The 18,373-nt window shown below is 44.2% G+C and overlaps 1 protein-coding gene and 1 long non-coding RNA gene across 3 annotated transcripts in view; both read right to left on the bottom strand.

Moving 5' to 3' along the window:
- Nucleotides 1–18,373, bottom strand: part of LOC310832212 — a 288,863-nt gene that overhangs the window by 5,123 nt on the left and 265,367 nt on the right. The window lies entirely within an intron of this gene.
- The window catches only part of DOCK5 (dedicator of cytokinesis 5), a 139,030-nt gene continuing 135,938 nt past the window's right edge, over nucleotides 15,282–18,373 (bottom strand). For both annotated transcript variants that reach the window (XM_083713368.1, XM_083713367.1), the window contains exons 50-52: nucleotides 18,206–18,344; nucleotides 17,228–17,331; nucleotides 15,282–15,419 (exon numbers count right to left, since the gene is read on the bottom strand). In XM_083713368.1, the coding sequence (XP_083569494.1) occupies nucleotides 15,318–15,419; nucleotides 17,228–17,331; nucleotides 18,206–18,344 (345 nt within the window). In that variant the 3' untranslated portion in view covers nucleotides 15,282–15,317. The remainder of the gene's footprint in view (nucleotides 15,420–17,227; nucleotides 17,332–18,205; nucleotides 18,345–18,373) is intronic.

Raw genomic sequence — 18,373 nt, 5'->3', positions numbered from 1 at the left:
CCTGGAGGACAGCAGGTTGGCAAAGTGTCCAGTACCAAGAAGGACATCATGGACTGTAAGCAGCATGAGTACTGAGCAATTCTTCCCACCAATGAGACTTTGTTCCACTGTAACGACAATGCAAACTCTTTTTCTCTGTATGTCTTTGTGTTTTCTGTACCTACAATTAGTACAGGCACATGTAGAAACTTTCAATACCAAATAAAAGCTGGGTGCCAGCAAAAATGGATACCTCAGATGCTGACTTCTATGCAACTCAAAAGACAGAAATCAAAGGGGTGGACGCTGCCCAAAGGAGTGTCGCGTATTCCACGCGGCGCTTTCAGCGAAACACTAAGAGTTCCAGGTTTTTCCAGCGCAGTCTTTTTTAATGTGAGCTATATACAGGCATTTACAAAAGAAACAGTCCATACAGAGTACTTACAAACAAATACTCTCCACCACAGCACCACCACACTACAGCACAACTACCACACCCACTGTTAAACAGGCTTTCCTTTTAAAACAGGTGATAGCCAATCACACTAATCACACTCCTGCTGAGTCACTCTGACCCAGCAGAGTATTGCATCATCCTGTTGAAGCCTGCAGACTTATCCAGGATCCTGCAAATCCCAACAAGGAGGTGGTGATGAACAACATGCATCTCTCCCCTCCTCAGTGAGACTAAACAACTGTGCAGACTAGTCTTTGTACAGTGGTGCCCCGCAAGACGAACGCCTCGCAAGACTGAAAACCCGCTAGACAAAAGGGTTTTCCGTTTTGGAGGCGCTCCGCAAAACGAATTTCCCTATGGGCTTGCTTCGCAAGACGAAAATGTCTTGCGAGTCCCCGCGGGTTTTTTCCCCTCCCCCCCTTTTCCTAAGCCGCTAAGCTGCTTATCAGCTGATCCACTGATAAGCCGCTTAACAGCTGATCGCTAAAAGCCGCTAAACCGCTAATAGCGCTAATCCGCTAAGCTGTCAATGGGCTTGCTTCGCAAGACGAAAAAACGGCTTGACGAAGAGAATCGCGGAACGGATTAATTTCGTCTTGCGAGGCACCACTGTATAATGAAGACGGCATGGTAGGAAGCCAATTTTACCCAGGCTCATTCATTCCATGTGGGAATGCTTCTGTCCAGCATGTGATACAAATACTTATATTCCTATATGCACACTTCTTCACAAGTGAAAATGTCACATGCTGTTTTCTGACATGGTGACTGTCCCAGTAGTAAATAGCATGTCTGAAACACCTGTAATGAATTTTAAGTTAATGTACCCACCCAAGCAAACAGACTCCAAGTGAACTCTGGTTTTAATGGTGAACTGGTTTTATAGATGAGGGTTTGAAGTTTCTCTTTAACGTGATAACTTGAACCACATGCTGTAAGTGTAATGAAACCTTTGGCCTTCATTTTTGAAATTCATTTCCTTCTGCTGTTCACAAATAAAGTGCATCCACTCTTTGCTGTTTCACACCGTTGCAGTTTCAACTTAAGTAGATTATTTGCTTCTCAATTCCACACGTAACCAGGGAAATTGGGACCTTCAGTCACCTGGATGAGGTATGACAGGTAGAGTGCAAGTACATTGATGTGGGGTTGGGGCACCATGAAATTCTACTGCAGGAACAGGAAGCAATATTCTTCTGTACCGATCCTGATTCTAAATCTAAGAACAGGAGTGGGGAACCTGGGCCCCTGCCCAGATGTTGCTATGCTTCAGATCCCATCATCCCTGGCCTTGTTGACTGGGGCTGATGGGAGTTAGTGCCCATCAACATCTGGAGACACAGTAATGATTGAGAATATTGAACACCATGGGTGATTTCAACCAAGTACTGGCACAGTGGTTGGAGCAGAGTTACTTCATAGAAAGTGATGCTTCTTTCAGGGTGCCAAGCCAAGGACTTCCACATGGTCTTTCAGGTCTGAAGAAATCAGTTTAGCTTCTCCCCTCCCACCTTGTGTCTTAACATGTTTGTATCAGACAGTAGCAGTAAGACGATGTGCTGAAGAATTCTATTTTCCTAACTGTATAAATGATACTCATTTCACTGAAGTCATATTTCTTGAGAAATCACAGCATGGTTCACTTGCATAGAAAAGACCTCCAGTGCTGCAGATGAGGCGCATCTGGCCTTGTCAGAGTGTGGATCACACACTGCTGTACAGCTGCACCAAGAAAGAACATTCAAAGCTTGCAAGAGTCCTGCCTCTGAATTGGAAAAACAAACCATGCAATGTCATTAACACTGGGAATCTTGATTTGTTATCTAAGCAAGGGACATCTAGTTTGGCAAGATAGAAAGCCATATGAATGTGCCTCTGGCTCGTGTGCCCACCCCCTGGCGCACATGCATGCACTCCTCCAGCACTGTTTGCTCATGCAATGCCACTGGCCCTATTGCCTCTTCAGCTTCTGACACCTCCTCTTCCCAGTCTTTGTTGTCCCACCACCACTCCCCAGGCTCTGATGTTTTTTCTCTTGGTGGTTTCCCACCTGGTTCCTCCCACCGTTTCTTCATATCCAAACAGTCCATGACAAGTACTATTGTGCCAAAGTGGTTTTGCTTGGGATAGAGAATACAGAACGGAGGGTGGGGGTGGATTTTAAGGATTCTCTGAAATGATATACAAGGACCTGTGCAGAACACAGGAAGTTGCTTTATGGCATGTCAGACCATCCAGTCCATCTAGCTCAGAATTGTCTACAATGACCGGCAGCATCTCTCTTAAGGTTTCAGGCAGGAATCTTTGATCCGGGGACCTGCATGCAAAGCAGGTGCTCTAGTACTGAAGGGCATAGGAAGCAGGCTTCCTCAACCTCGGCCCTCCAGATGTTTTTGGCCTACAACTCCCATGATCCCTAGCTAACAGGACCAGTGGTCAGGGATGATGGGAATTGTTGTCTCAAAACACCTGGAGGGCCAAGTATGAGGAAGCCTGCACAACAGGAAGGGGGAATTGGAGCCATACCATGTCCTGTCATGACTGCAAAAGTCCACTCAGCCAGTTTTTCAGTGTACACCATGGCAATGATGACTTAATTTTTGATCATTTCACCTGCCTTGGAACATCCAGCCACCTTCCCTATTAACAATTGCTAATAAAAGTGCAGACCCGCTTGATTCCTGGCCATCTCTGCAGGAGGTTCACATTGTTCCTTCCCTCCAAGGCTGTTGCAACCGAGGAGACAAAAGCATCTAACCTTTTTAATTATCCTTGATTATTTTTAGCTTTAGCAAATGCTTTAGTTCACTAATATGCAGGGAAAGTGGGGAAGAGAATGTGAGTAAGGTAACAGAAAGCTGTGTACACAGGAATATTCCATGTAAGCTCCAGTACACCATTTTTATACAGCTGTCTAATATTTGAGCAACCTTCTAATAGCTGAGGGTCAATAGAATCACCAGATACTGTTGTTGTTGTTGCTGCTGTTATATCCTGCCCAACTGGCTGGGTTGCTCCAGCTACTCCCCTTTCCTCCTCCCCTGCCCATTATAACTGCCACTCAGCAGCTTCTAGTCCTGAATAGATTCAGTTTGGATCGCATTTAATGTGAACTCACCCAATCCATACTTCCTGAAAAAATGTGCAAACCAAAATACAGCTATCCTTCAAAATTTGATTTCTCTGAATTTCTCAATTCAATTCTCCAACCAAAAATTGTGTTAAAATTGTATATATGGAGAAAGTGTGAATGAATATGTATATAGTGGTGAAAATCACACACTGCTTTGCATTGCTTTCTTTGCAAAACACTGTACATTAGGCAAAACTGCACACCAAAGCATACAATTGTGTACACTAAGATGCTGAAGACTTTTTATGAATACTTTTTAAAAAGTGCTAACATGTGGAAATGTGCAGAACTGAATTTAAGATTGGAACAATGAGAATTTGAGAAAAACTTGTCTATAAAATTATAGTAATACCCTCCTTGAAAACAGGGAGATTATTAGCCCTGAGTGCTCACTGGAAGGACAGATTGTGAAGCTGAGGCTCCAATACTTTGGCCACCTCATGAGAAGAGAAGACTTCCTGGAAAAGACCCTGATGTTGGGAAAGATGGAGGGCGCAAGGAGAAGGGGACGACAGGATGAGATGGTTGGACAGTGTTCTCGAAGCTACCAACATGAGTTTGACCAAACTGCGGGAGGCAGTGGAAGACGACTAATGACTAAACAACAACGCTTAATTCTGTAGTGATCTGCTGCTCAAAATACCCAGATTGAACTTTGTGTTGTTTTTAGCAGCAGAAGAGATTGATATCCAAGACCTGAATAGGCCACCCTATGCTTTTTAGAGTTCACCAGTCTTCACTGTCACAAGCACTTGCAGTTCGGAAATCAGAAGCCGAATTACCGGTAAATCTAAAGGCTTGTTCCAAATAAGAATATTTCAAAGCCATTAAAATTAGACATAAGATTTCAATTCCTCCCTGCCCTCCCTGAAAATAGCAGAGTCACCTGGATCTTAATCTGCTTGTTTTTAATTTCCTCTTTCTAAAAAAGACCTGCTGCTACCTCTGAGGCTTTCAAAGGGAGGAAGATCAGCTGTGTTTATCCATTAGAGGAAGGCGCTCCAATCCCTTCCTTCCTCTCCCTCATTATGACTTAAGACTGCAATTACAGTCAGCATGAGAGAGAGGGTTTGCGTGGTCACCTGGAGGAGATGCTTCAGTGGGGAAAATGGGCATCTATAAAAGGTGAGAAAGTACGACTCAAAGGAGGCGTCAGAGGCAAATGCTCTTCCTTTCCTTTCTTCTGCTGTCAATCAGGTAATGTACTTAATAATTGCAGTGCATTTTGCATGCACAGGACTATTCTAGGTAAATTACTCCATTTTCAATTTAATTTTTATTTTGGAGTTTTGCAGAACAGAGAATATTGGGATGCTGTTTGCCAGTTCCTTCCTGTTGGTCATCTCCTTGACATTCTGCTCTGCCCAGCACTGGTCCTACGGTCTTCAACCTGGAGGAAAAAGGGATGCTGAAAATCTGATAGAATCCTTCCAAGAGGTAAGCATGCTTCAGAAATGTGCATTACCGGTTGAAGATAAGGTCAGGTCCTCTGTAACTGGTTTTTGTGTGTGTGTGCATGTGTGCACATGTACAATGCGTGCAAAATAAACACGTAAATCAGAATTCTGCACCCAGGTCACAGAAATTCTGCAGCAACAAAAAGCCAAATTCTGCAAGCTGAATAAGGCTACAGTCATATACATACTTCTATGGGAGTAAATCCTATAGAACTCAGTGGGATTAAGTGTTTATAAAATGTCTACATATAATTTCTGGGTGGATTAGTATAGGATTGTGTTGTAAAATTATTCACCCCAAGAAAACTGCCATGATTGTTCTTACCTAACTGAAGCCAATAAAGCTTACTACTGAGTGGGCATGCATAGGATTGTGCTGTTGATATATATTAGATCCATACTTTGTCATTGCTAGAGTACACCTCCTGACATCAATGGGACTTGTCAGTCATGACTTATTAGTAGTGGTTAAAGTATTGGACTAGAACCTAGCAGACCAGGATTCAAATTCTCACTTAATCGTGAAGCTAAGTGGGTGACCTTGGGCCCAGGAGTGCCAACGTGGTCCTGTGGGTGCTTGGGGCTGTGGGTGCCATGCAGTGCCACCACTAGCTGCTTTTCCATCCCCTCAAGGTGGTGGCAAATAGAGAATGGTCCCCAGCAAAGAGCCCTAGAACGGTGTGGTGTGATGCTCTGAGACTCCCTGCCTGGGGCTCCTGCTAGCCTGGGATGATGGGAGTTGGAGTCCATCTGGATGGCCACAGGTTCCCCATCCTTGGAGCGGACGATACTGGCTCACATAGAGTCCAGGGCCCCCAACAAGAAAGCTCCCATGAGGTCCTGCTCCAGGAGATTGCCCCTCCCCATGTTCCATTCCATTCTTTTTCCTTTTCTGCGACACAGATCACAAATGAGCTGGGTAAACTTGGAAATCTGCAGCATTTCGATTGTAATGTGCCGCGTCAGCGCCCAATATTCAGAAGCCTAAAAGCTGCCCTTGTAAGTATATTTCCTCCTCCTTTTCTCTCTTTCCCAGGGTGCTGACTGCTAGTACTGACAAACGATTTCTCTTGCTAGCTAATCCTAACACCAACGCTAGTAATGGGTTGTCTCCAGGGCTAGACATACTTAGAATAGACTCAATGAAATTAATGGACACGGCTTAGTTCCATTGGGTTACATCCAATGCTAGTCCTACTCAGAGTAGACACTTTGAAGTAAATGACCATGGTGACTTCGGTTCTTTCATTTCAATGGGTCTGTTCTAAGTAGAACATATTTGATTTCAACCCATAAATTCCAATGGGTCTACTTTGAGTAGAGCATATTTGGCTGCAACCCAATGCCAAAAAGCAATAAAAATAAATAAATGATGCAGCCCGGAGCTTAAAAGCCTATCTCTATGTCGTCTAGCCTGGTTCTTTGGAGTGCAGGAAACCAGTATCAGAAACTTTATTGTCTGTGAACTCTTGTTTTGCTTTGTATCTATGTACATAAACTTTGAGATATATTTTTCTAATACTGAATTTGTATGTGTTGGTTTTTGTTTTTACTGAATTTTCATTGTGGAAAAGTGGGCTATAAATAAACTTAATCCACCAATTCTGTAAATTTATACATTGCAGATCTTCCTAGTCTGCACAATGAACTTAAAAAAAAATTAAAGCATTTTTACTGTAATACAAATAATGCAATGCAATAATTATATAACAGGATAGGTAAATTTCAAAACCATTAAATAAAGGAAAACAGAGAAGTAAAAACAGGAATTAAAAGAAAGAAAAAGCACAGACAAGTTGACAAATAACCTAAAGGTTGGACAGGGGAGAAGGGATGGAGGGATATCTGGAGGAGCAGAATGCAACACTGCATTTTGAGTTTGTTGCTGAATAGAGTCTTTCCAGAGGCTCATGCAAGAAGATGAAAGAAGCTGTTTCTCTATGGTGTCATTGATGAGAGAAAGAAGAAACAAGCTGCAGAAAAGCTTTGGCACAGTCTGTAGAAAGCTGGATGGCGTGAGTCAGTTTCTCAAGCAAAGCTGTGCACCAAAAGTGCTTATCAGCCCTCAAGGGTAAAGTCTGAGGCCAACAGCCCATTACTCCTACTGTAAATTCAAGGTGTTTGTGGTAAGGGAGCCTAAGGGCACACTGGGTGCTTGCAAGTCTTATAAAATCTAGAAAACAAATAAGGTATCAACAGAGTGCTGGGCTCTGATCTGGGAGACCAGGGTTCAAATCCCCAGTCAGCCATGAAGCTCCCGGGTGACTTTGGGCAAGACACTGCCTCTCGGCCAAACCTACCTCACAGGGTTAATTGTGGGGATTAAATGTGCGTGTGTACACCGCATGTATGCCACCTTGAACTCCTTGGAAGAAAAGGTGCTATAGAAATGATATGAATTCAGTATATCCATTATAATGTGAGGCGGGGACTGCCTTATCTTTTAATATCTGTAGAGTGTTTAAAAATGAAGTGTGTTGCCAGGCTACCTAGCCTAGTAATTAGAGCAAGGAGCAGACAATAGGTTCTTTGGGGCATCCAGTAAATGGAGGCCGACAGGCTCTTAAAGTAAGGTTTCCCGACGACAGTCCCCGGATTTACAAATCAGTCGCCCCCTGACAAATTCCTATCATTCCTACTGAAGTTGAAAAGTGTTCCCGGATTCATTGGGGGGGGGGGGAATCTGGTCACCTTATCTTAAAGGAACGGGCAGAAGCTTTTATTACTTTAAGCAGAAACAAGATAAGCACAATAAGCAATAAGCAAAATAAGCAGTCTAATGTCTATGTTCCATGCTCACTAATAAGTGGCACTTAAAATACAAGATCAAAAGGATATTAGGGACATAACAGCGAAGGTGAAGTTCATGGTTCATCTCATTTGCTGCGGAGTCCCTGGGAGAGGCAGATTCTTCGCTCAGTTGACAGGACTGACACTGACATTGACCGGTAGGACTTAGTGTGAAGACTCTGAAAACTGCTGTTGCCCAGCCCTTATATAGGGGCTTGTAAGCATGATCTAATAGCCAGTGTGCTCATTAAGTTCTGTCTTATCTCTGCAGTTGGCAGTGTGTCCATCCTCCCTCTATTCCCAGCGATGAATCAAAGTTAATTGTCAGTTCCATCTTGGCTGGGCCAAGAGGGACATGTCCACTAGTTGACTCCTCTTCTCAGTTTGGCGCTCTACACCTTCTGATGGGTGCCAAGTCTTAATTATTTTGACAGATGCAAGGTGTTAATCATACTGACAGATATAGAGCTTTGATTATATTGACATATTTATGGCTGCAGCTAGCTCATTATAACTGCTCATTGTAAGTTATATATAACAAAGCTGTGTTGAAACCAGGAAGAAACAGCCATATCTGGCCTAGCAATGCATGATGGTGATAGCTTTACTATTCATGATGATCTGAACATTTTTATAAGTTGCTTAAAAGAAAAGCAGTTGTAAACTTATTGTGTCACACAGGCACGTCCGACTGAAGGAGAGAATGGGCCAAAGACTTAGTTCTACAGAAGAGTCTTCACCAAGAAAAGATGAAACCACCAGATCTGTGGGCTTCACTCTGTTGCAGAACATGCAGAAGTATCAAACCGGGGTCCTGGGAGTGGGGGAAAGCACACCTACCAACATTCATGGAGCCACTGCTTTGCTGAAGCACCAATTAAAAATTAAAAAAAAAACTTAATTGCTTGACAATAGCCTCATATGTCACATTGTTTCATGCTGATAGGATGCAAAAAGAAAAGTGTGTTTTTGCTGGATTTGTTGGATTATTTTAACTATTGTAGCTTCCAAAAAAGCTTCTAGATTTTCGGGGGGGGGGGGGGAACAATCCTGAACAGACTTTTGCAAACATACATAAAACTATTCACTTTCCTTTTGTGTCTTATTGCTGTTTTGATCTAAGAGCCACACTCAGCAATGGGTGAGTGTTCAGGGTGAGCGTATCTTCTCAGATTAAACACAACAAGCCAACCATATCTGATAGAACTTGGTTGCCAAAACCTCTCACCATCCTACTCATCCTCCTCTGACTTGCAAGGGATTCTGGTAATAATAATCTGGCATAAAAAGGAAGAAACAGCAACCCATGCAGAAGTAAAAGGGGGTGCTGGTAGGCCATTTATATTGTGTGTTGGTGTGGGAACAGTAGATGGGGCAGGGAGGAGTTTGCTGAGAAGCAGAGGGTGCTTCCAGATAACCTGTTTATTGGGCACTCATACTTATTTTTTGTAGGGAAATTAGACAACTTTGGCTATTTATTGAGCATTCTGATTTGTTGACAGTGAGGTTAGATGAAGCCAAAGCAGGTGTTCTCTTTCTCCCTTTCTCCCGGTCTCTTTATAGGAAAATGTTCAATCTTTTGCAAAGGCAGGTTTGTTGCACATAACCTCCCAATCAGCAATAATTATGGAGCCTGAATTTGCCAGTACGGGATTGAATCCCACCCTTAAAAAGTAACAGTCTGGAAGCTGCCAGAGACCGTTGCAGCTTTCAGACATATAAGGATGCAATTTCTTCTGGAAAAATATATTATTTTCAAAATTGATGTGGAAAACTAATAACCTGCCCTGGGCTTGGGGATACTTGGGGGGCGGGGGCGTGGAATCTACCTGCTAATGAGACATAGAATGGGATAGAATTCAGTGGAGTTCCAGCTTTGTTCCATCTAAGAACAACATTGTTCCACCTTTCTTTTTACCTTCTGGAGGTCAGCAAGACCATTTTGCATGGATGTCAGGGCTGATTGGCCTGGCTGACGTTCCTCTCTTGCCTTTGGCATGCACTGCAAAGGGGGTGAAAGGACCAAGTGAAAGGCAGTGCACTGATTTCACCTGTGATTGCTTCCTCCTTCAAATGAATTCTGGAGCATGCCCCCTGACAGAGGACTGGCCCCACATGTCTATGCTTCCCACCATCCAAGAAAAAGTACAAAGGAAAGAGAGACAACACTTCAACATATAGATAATCATGGTTTTCTCTTTTAATATTTTCATTTACAGTTATAAAAATAAATAAGGCAGGTCAGTCTGGTGCAATAATTCCTGTACTGAAAATAAAGTTTTAACTTAACAATACTTCAACAGGTGTGATGATGTAGGGCATGGTGGGTGGGCAAACAAAAATGGGAATGGCATTTAGCAGTCATTAACAAATCTTTGGGTGTACCCTTTGCACTATAAAACATCTCTCAAAGGAAGTCCTCTCAACTCAAGTTGGCCTTCATACACACTGCTTAAATGGCATAACAGTTTGCTGGTGTACATGTAACCGTGCAGAGAGAGAGAAACCACCTTTAGCAATAACATGATCATTCTGCAGTGTGGAATGCAAGATGTGTCACCTGCTGCTTTCCCAAAGATTCCCTCCGCTGTGTTAACACAGCAAAACCTAACTCACAGAAGATAATAAAACAGAGCTAACTCTGGCGTGCCCAAAACTCCAAGTGCATCCCTGGAGAGCACTGCCTATTTATTGATACCCTGCACTTATTCCACGATGGGCCTGGAGTACATTAGGTTCCCAGGTGGTCTTCAATTCAGACCCAAACTTGATGCATCATCTTCAGAGCATAAGCCCTGCTTTATTCTCTTCATCGTGCTCTATATCGCACATGAGAGGCCAATCAGAAGGCAGGGCTGTGGTGAAACTGATGCAGGTGATGCATCAACACTGTTTTCTTTAGTTTGTGTTTCTTTTTAGAGGGACGGAGATAGAATGAATTGGTTCAATGGAGTAATGGTTTAATGGGTTCTTTGTTTTTAATGCTCTTAAAAACAAAGGAGCTATGTGGTTCCTAAAAGAGGAGAGAAGGAAAACAGGCACAACGGATAAAAGATTCCAAGTAAGTTCATGAGAATGCAGAGAAGAGGCCTGCATCTTTGAGTCTGGGCTACAGTTTGATAAGGACATGTTTTGTGTGTTGAAGACCCCAAATTCAATTCCCAGCATATCTAGTTAAGGTGGTCAGGGGGACACACACACCCTGCTTTGATCCCCGGAGAGCCACTGTTGTTGCAGGCAAATACTGAGCTACAAAGACCAATTGACTGATTCAGTATAATGCAGTTTTGTGTGTGAAATGTTACAGTTTGGGATTAAGTATAGAATCCTGGGACTGAAAAAGATGCAGACTAAAAGTTGCCACAGAGGACAAACCTTAAACCATGAAAGGCAATATTGCACATTTAATGAAATGGAACCTTGCAGACAAAAATTGCTTTTCAAAGCTAGCAGTAAATTTCAGTTGGTGAAGGTGGCTCAGGACTCTGAGCTTTTTCTGCCTTGTCCAGGGAAGACTGGAAGACAGCAGTCAATAGGATCCAGGTTTCCAATTCAAGAACTATATATATCTAGGCACATTAACACAGAGCTGGCGCCATCTGTCATGCACCCTAAAAGGGGAGTGGAACATGGCCAGGATGTCCCCAGGAAGATGCACCAAGCTTTCCCCATGGGGCTGGGGAGGGGGGCTCTTAAGACACTTCCATGTAACCAGCACAGCTGGAGCCTTATGCAGTGTGCCTTTGAAAACATCCAACACTTGCTTTGTGATGAGAATCTGCTATGAACCCTCCCATCCCCCAGCCAGCGTATGCAATCTGTTTCCTGGAGGCACCTGGGCAGTAAAAGGAAGGCAGCCTTTATCTAAAGTCAGACAGAAGTTGGAGAAATTCTCTGGGAAAAGATTAGATGTGGCAAGCTCAGTCAGTGAGAAGAAGAAGATGCAAAAAGATTGCCACCTTATGGCCTTGGAAGGGTAACAGCTTTGCAGAATACACCAGCTGCATTTGCACCTGATGTGAGAAGCAGCCTGCTTTTACTTTAGGCACAGTAAAAAGAAAAGATCCAGTTATGCAAATGGATGCAGGTGCCCAATTTGCATATCAGGTATAAATCTTAATCTGGTGACTGAAAAGAGAATCAGACTTAAATGAGGCATTATACCTGGTCAAACCTCAAGCTCAGTTGGACAATTGGTCCATCTGGCCTTTGGCATCATCTATCCTGATTAACAGCTGAGTCTCAAGCAGCAATTCTTCCAGTCACCTTCCAAATGTATTTTTTAAAAAGCTGAAGAGATACTGTGGAGAAAACCTGGGACCTCATGCTTGCAAGGTGTGTGCTGCGCCACTGAGCTATGCCTCCTTTGCCCGGTTGCTGTGGCTCTTAAAAGAGGGAAGCTCCTTGGAGCAAAGGTGGGAAAGCCAAGGGCAGAATGAAGACTACATCTTTAAAAATGGAAAAATCATTATGTATAACCCTAAAGTCCCCACCTCAGCTGTGCAGCCACTCTTCCCAGGGTGGATACACGTGACTTGAGCCACTGAGGCTGAAGCAAATGCAAAGTGGCTTTTTGTGTTTGTGGGGAGAGATGCTGAACACAGGACACCAAGTTAGTCTTTAGAAGCAGAGCATCTTAACTAACTGCTTCTGGTTTCTTGAACACACAAGACAAAACTTAGGAATGAAAACTGATGCTGTAAGCACAGAAGCACACGCCCCTCCTTCCCAATTTGGATCCAGAACCCAATCATCATGCTTTTAGTGTCTGGAGTGACATCTGACAGTTCCAATTTATTAATTACATGGATGTGCCCCCTGATCAATCAAGGGCACGCATCTGTGGTCTTCTATCACAGACATTTTGAATTCTTACTCTTCCCTTAATTATTTTATACAATCTCTGCTTTGAAGGCCAAAGGGCAATCTTAGGCTTGACTATCTGAGAAAGCCTTATGTCATATTCCTGGAAGTGGGAACTACACAGAGATCAATGCAACCAAACGATTAGGAGATGAGATTAAGGCTGCCCAAATGCACATAAAATAGAAAATGATCATTTTCACCCTTGTTTACCCTGTGACTACAGGGTAAAGCTAAAGTGGACAAACATTAAAACTTTATTTGGACTTTCAATTACTTCACACAATGAGAACTGCACAAGGGAGAAGAGAAGGGGGCTGATGACTGACCCTTCCCCCTCCAACCTGCCCTACGCTCACCCCAGTCAGTGCAAGGAGACCTGCGCCAGCAGCGGGAAGAGGACGAACCCTCACTGCCGTCTTCAGCACTTCCCTTTGGTTCTCTCCCCTGGAGAAGACAAGGAGCAGCAAGCGGCAAGCCATCTAGCCAGGTGAGAGGACCTCTTCCCTCCAAACTGTTTTTGCTGAGGCTCCTTGGAATGAAAGAAGACCTGCATAAGCAGGTAGGACTTTATTGTTAATTTTCTTTTTGCTCTGTACTTACTTGTTTACATCAACATTATTTCTTTTGTAATACTGAATATATTCTGTGTTTGCTAAATTTATGGTTTTTGCCCTATTTTAATTTATTGATGTTTTGTAAACAGACTTCTCTCCTTCACCCCAATGCTTTGTTCTTGAACGTTTATTGCAAGCCACTTTGGGCAAAGCTCACTGTGGAAATGGAGCATGCAAATAAACTCAATCAATGAATCAATCAATCAACCTCCACGTATTAGAAGAGCCTGCAGTGGAGAACCTGCTATATCCTGTGTGATTTAGGATCTTGCTTGTCATGAATGGTCACCCTCCAGCACAGGATGTGAAAGAGAGAAGTGGTGTTAGCCAGCACCTACTCAACTCACCCTCTTGTAATTCTAGTTGCCTGGGGGAACGGAAAGGCTGAATATGACTGAATATGACTAATCCACCAATTTGGATTAGTTCTGGAATATATCTGAGTCTCTCTCTCTCTCTCTCTCTCTGGTTAGGCGATGAGCCTCTGGTACAAAACAAGGAAACACAGAAGCATTATTTTACAAAGTCAAAACAATACAGGCCTAGACACGTGGCTATACATACATTTGCAGCTTAGCAAAGAGTTCAGTTGCTAACAGGTCTTCATTTACAAATCTTGCTTTGGGAGACCAGGAAGCACCACTGTCCACAATCTGTCCTCTGAATTCTCAAGGATAATTACATCTTCAAGCCAGTCTTAAAGGCAACAAGCTATTCGACAGAGGAACCAAAAAATGTACACCAACAATTTCGGTAAAAGTAAGAAAAGAAGTTGTAGTAGTGTACTTAACCCTGTTTGTGTGCAAAAACTGGATAAGTTAAGACAAAATGAGGAACTGACAGTATAAATGACAGCACTGGCAAAGTCCTGAGAGAAAGAAATACAGTGGTGCCTCGCAAGACGAAATTAATTCGTTCTGCGAGTTTCTTCGTCTTGCGGATTTTTCGTCTTGCGAAGCATGGATGCACCCTGGTATTAACGGTTTTAAGAAAAAGGAAACAAACTCGCAAGACATTTGGGAAAATCGTCTTGCGAAGCAACTAAAAAAACGAAAAAATCTTTCGTCTTGCGAGTTTTTCGTCTTCCGAGGCATTCGTCTTGCGAGGTACCACTGTACTGAGAATTTCTGCTCTATACCAGAACTGTACACAGTGGAACAAAATGGGTCTCATGGGGATGGTGCCCTCTCTTCATCGACAAGAATCTTCTGAATAATATCCATGTACTTGACCAAGTAAAGCATCTAGGAAAGGTCACTTGAACTTGTGGAGCTTGTGTGGAAGACTGCAGCTTGCTCTGTGGGTACACCTGTCTGTTCCAGCATTGTCCTTGCCTGGGTGCAGATGAACTCCTCATGAGAATCCATTGCAGCCTTGATGGACATCAAAGGACGCCTTCCATGCTACAGTGCTTCCCTCTTGCTTTAAAGAGGATTAGACAAAGTCACGAAAGAGAAGGCTATAAGCGGCTGTGTTCTATCCTCCACTGCTGGAGGCAGCAGGATTCTTAAAACAGGTTGCAGGAAATCTCAGTGGGTGGGGAGAAGATGCTGTTGCACTCAGGCCCTGGCTGTGGGTTTCCCACAGGCAACTGGTTGGCCACTGTGAGAACAGGATGCTTTGGCCTGATACTGCAGGGATCTTCTTATAATCTGTTTAAAGACCAACAATCACCAATAAAGTGCAGAACTCCACAAAGGAAAACAGCTTTAGCACGGCTGCTGCCTTACAGGCATCAGGAGAAGAGGGTTGGAACAGACAGATCATTGGCCAGCTGAACCTGTCAAAGCTCAGAAGCAGGCTGAAGGCCAGCATGTTAATGCTTGGAGCCTTGATGTGCCATTGGGAAAATCAGAAGCTTGGGAATCAAAGAGCAAATCACTGACACAGATTAAACGGCTTATTTTTGTATGGCTGAAGAGGGTGCAGCTGTTTGTCCGGAAAGAGAAGAAAAACATATACATGAAACAAGACAGCAGACATTTCATTCAATGGGGGAGGGGGGGTCTGGCCTGGAGTTTTCATTGCAGTCCTGGATCTGAAGAAATGACACTGGATTTCCTTGCTTTTGGAGGAGGAGGGGGAGGCCTGACTTCCCGCCTGTTGGGCAAAGGTGGAGCGACCTGTAACCACACAAACACACACACAGATTGGCAAGTAAACAACAAGCAAACCCATTCTCTGTATTGCTTCCCAAGGTTAATAGGACCCTGCTGGATGTCAGGAACATCTGGATTTGCATGCAGCTGCCCCACGTGGTGAAATCATTGAACTGCAGCCAGCAGCCTTCTGGGTAAAGAGCCTTTGGGACTGACTCCATCCACCCAGTCTGGCCACTGGATCCTTCTAGGAAGGAAGAAGGGGGGCCAACTTGAATAAAAAATGGGGGGGGCAGATAAGTCCTGCCCCCACATAATCAATCACATGTCAGAGTGCACCTATACCACTTGAATGGCAATGGCCATTAACTTTTTTGGGGGCCCACCCCCTCAAATATTTTATTGGGGGGGACCTAAGGGACCTCAGAGCCTCTAGGAGCTGGCTGCTATGGCAGGAAAGAATACCAAGGGCTTCCTGTTCCAACTTGAGCTATGCTAAGATATTTGCCCAAACACACAAAGCGTTAAACTGTGGACACATGTCCCACCCCCCAACTGCTCTTCAGTTCTTCACGCAAGCTGAGTTTCAAAAAGAGTTTTGAAGCATGTTAAATCCAACACACTTAGAAAGCTCCCCTCAAACAGGAACCCTGGCTCATCAAGGTTTCCAGTCACAGGGAGAGGTTCCAAGTGTGTTCAATTACATGTGCTTTAAAACTTTTTCCAGACTTTGATGTTTATTGTGCACAAGGGTTTCAGGAGCAGCTAGTGCACCAGGGAGCATTGGGAGCTGGAGCTTATGTTCATTACCCTCCCCCATTTGAGGGTTCAGGTAAATGACTATTGTCTGCACCGACCAGCAGCAGCTTTCCAGGGTCTCAGGTCGAGGTTTTTCCTCATTACCTACTATCTCAGGAACTTGTGCTGCTTCAGATATTGTTAGGTTGCATCTCTCACCACACTGTCTGTTGGCATGTATGGGGTATAAGGCTATCAATGATTACTAGTCATGATAGCGATATATTACCTCCAGGATCAGAGGCAGTTTGACTCTGGATACTAGTTGCTGTGGAATGTAAGAGCCCTGCTGGGTTAGACCACAGGCCCCTCTGTCCAGCATCCTCTTCTCCCAGGGGCCAGCCAGATGCCCATATGTGCTCCCTGCAAACAGCTCTCTCCTGACTTATGATTCCCAGCAACCAGTAACCTGAGACATACTGCCTCTGATGCCAGAGGGAGAACGTATCCTTCACTAATTCGCCCAATCCACTTTTACAGCTGCTCAAGGGGGTGGCTATCACTACTTCTTAAGGGAGCGAATTCTATAGCTGGACTGCACTGTGCAAAGAAGTACTTCCTTTGGCCTGTCCTGAATCTTCCAACATTCAGCTTCACTGGATGTCTAACACTGGATGAAGAAGAGAAGAAGAGGGGTACTGCACAGGTGCCCTTGCTTGTGGATTTCCCAGAGGAATCTGGCTGGCCATAGTGAGAACAGAATCTAGGACGTGATCAGCACTAAACTGGGGTGGGGGAGAGACTCAACACAGGGCTGCAATTTTCAGCAGCAACCCCACATCTTTGCAACATTCAGTGCCCAGTGAGAGCAGATATTCCCTAGGCAAAAAAGAAAAAGAGAGAACTGTATACTACCATCCCCTTTCTGAGTAGAATATTTCCAACCACTCTGGTGGTTCCAGGAAATGAGCCAATGGCCTAGCCAAAGACACCTTTTCATGCAGTACCACCCTAAGAAGCCCCTGGGGAAATTTGCACTGCTGCCACTATATCACATAACTCAATCCAAAGTATGTCACTTTCCATTTCCTTACCTCTGCGGAGTTCCTTGAGCTGCTGTTGCATTTGGGTGGAGGTGGGGGTGGAGTGCTCTGCAAGTTAAGAGTCGCTAATCCATCTGCCTGCAAAGAAGGAAAGCCTGGAGACAGAGAAAAGAAAAAGGCAGGCGGGTTAAAAAAAAAGGCAGTGGGCGAAAGACAGGAAAATGCCTTGTGCTTTTACACACACACACACACTTACACACACACACTTTAGCAGGTGATTCTGGACAGATGTGTCAATTTGGAATCCCACTTGCAATTCCCCAGCCCTAAATGTCTCAGAAGTTTTGTCTGTGCTCGTCAAATGAATTTAAGCGCATGTGAAAAATGCACACCTGGGACAATGGGAAAGGAAATCCAGAATGACACCAGAAATGTCCAGTGGGGGTTCCTTTCTCATTGGACTTCATCCCTCACAGTTTCCTGAACTTTAACGCCTAGTGATGGAATGAGAATGTCATCCAAACTTCAGAAAGAAATTATGAACATTGTCTCAGTATTTGCAGCAGAGGGTAAATTGAATCAAGTCTGGGCTGGCCTTTTGAGTTTATGGTTCATTTTAAGAACCATGGGATTAGGAAGGGCTGGGTGGTCCCTCTTCTATTTAGCTTTGGAAGACCTAGGTTTGCTGGTGGGGGAGGAAGCAGTTTCTAGCCCTCGTGGCTAGAGAAACATGTTTGAATTTGTGATGGTGAAACCATGCCAAGGTGGTTCCCAGTGTTGAGCAACTTGGTCTGCAGACAGGGATGGGCGACATGTGGCCCTCCATGTGTTGCTGGACTACAACTCCTATAATCTTGGACTACTGGCCATGCTGGATGGAGCTGATGGGAGATAGAGTCCAACATCTCGGGGGCCACAGGTTCCCCATCTCTGGTACAAAGAGAAGAAATGTGTAAACCCCTTGAGGGGGGAAACTCATTTTACCAACACTCTGCAAAATAAAACACAGATGTGATCTGCACAACGTACTTTGGGTTCTTGGCGTTTTGGGAGTAGTTGGCTGTGGGCTGAGAGGTGTGGCCTGCTGCAGTGATGAGCCCTGAAGTAGCGACAGTCTGCTCTCCCCCAGCTGGAGACTCTTTGGCCTTGGTGCTTTTCCTGATGCATTCTGCAGTGGCGGAAACAGACCAAACAAGC

Source organism: Podarcis gaigeae (genome assembly GCF_964106915.1).
Source record: "Podarcis gaigeae genome assembly, chromosome: 15".
NCBI classification, from domain to species: Eukaryota; Metazoa; Chordata; class Lepidosauria; order Squamata; family Lacertidae; genus Podarcis; species Podarcis gaigeae.
This window is presented reverse-complemented; position numbering and strand designations above follow the sequence as displayed.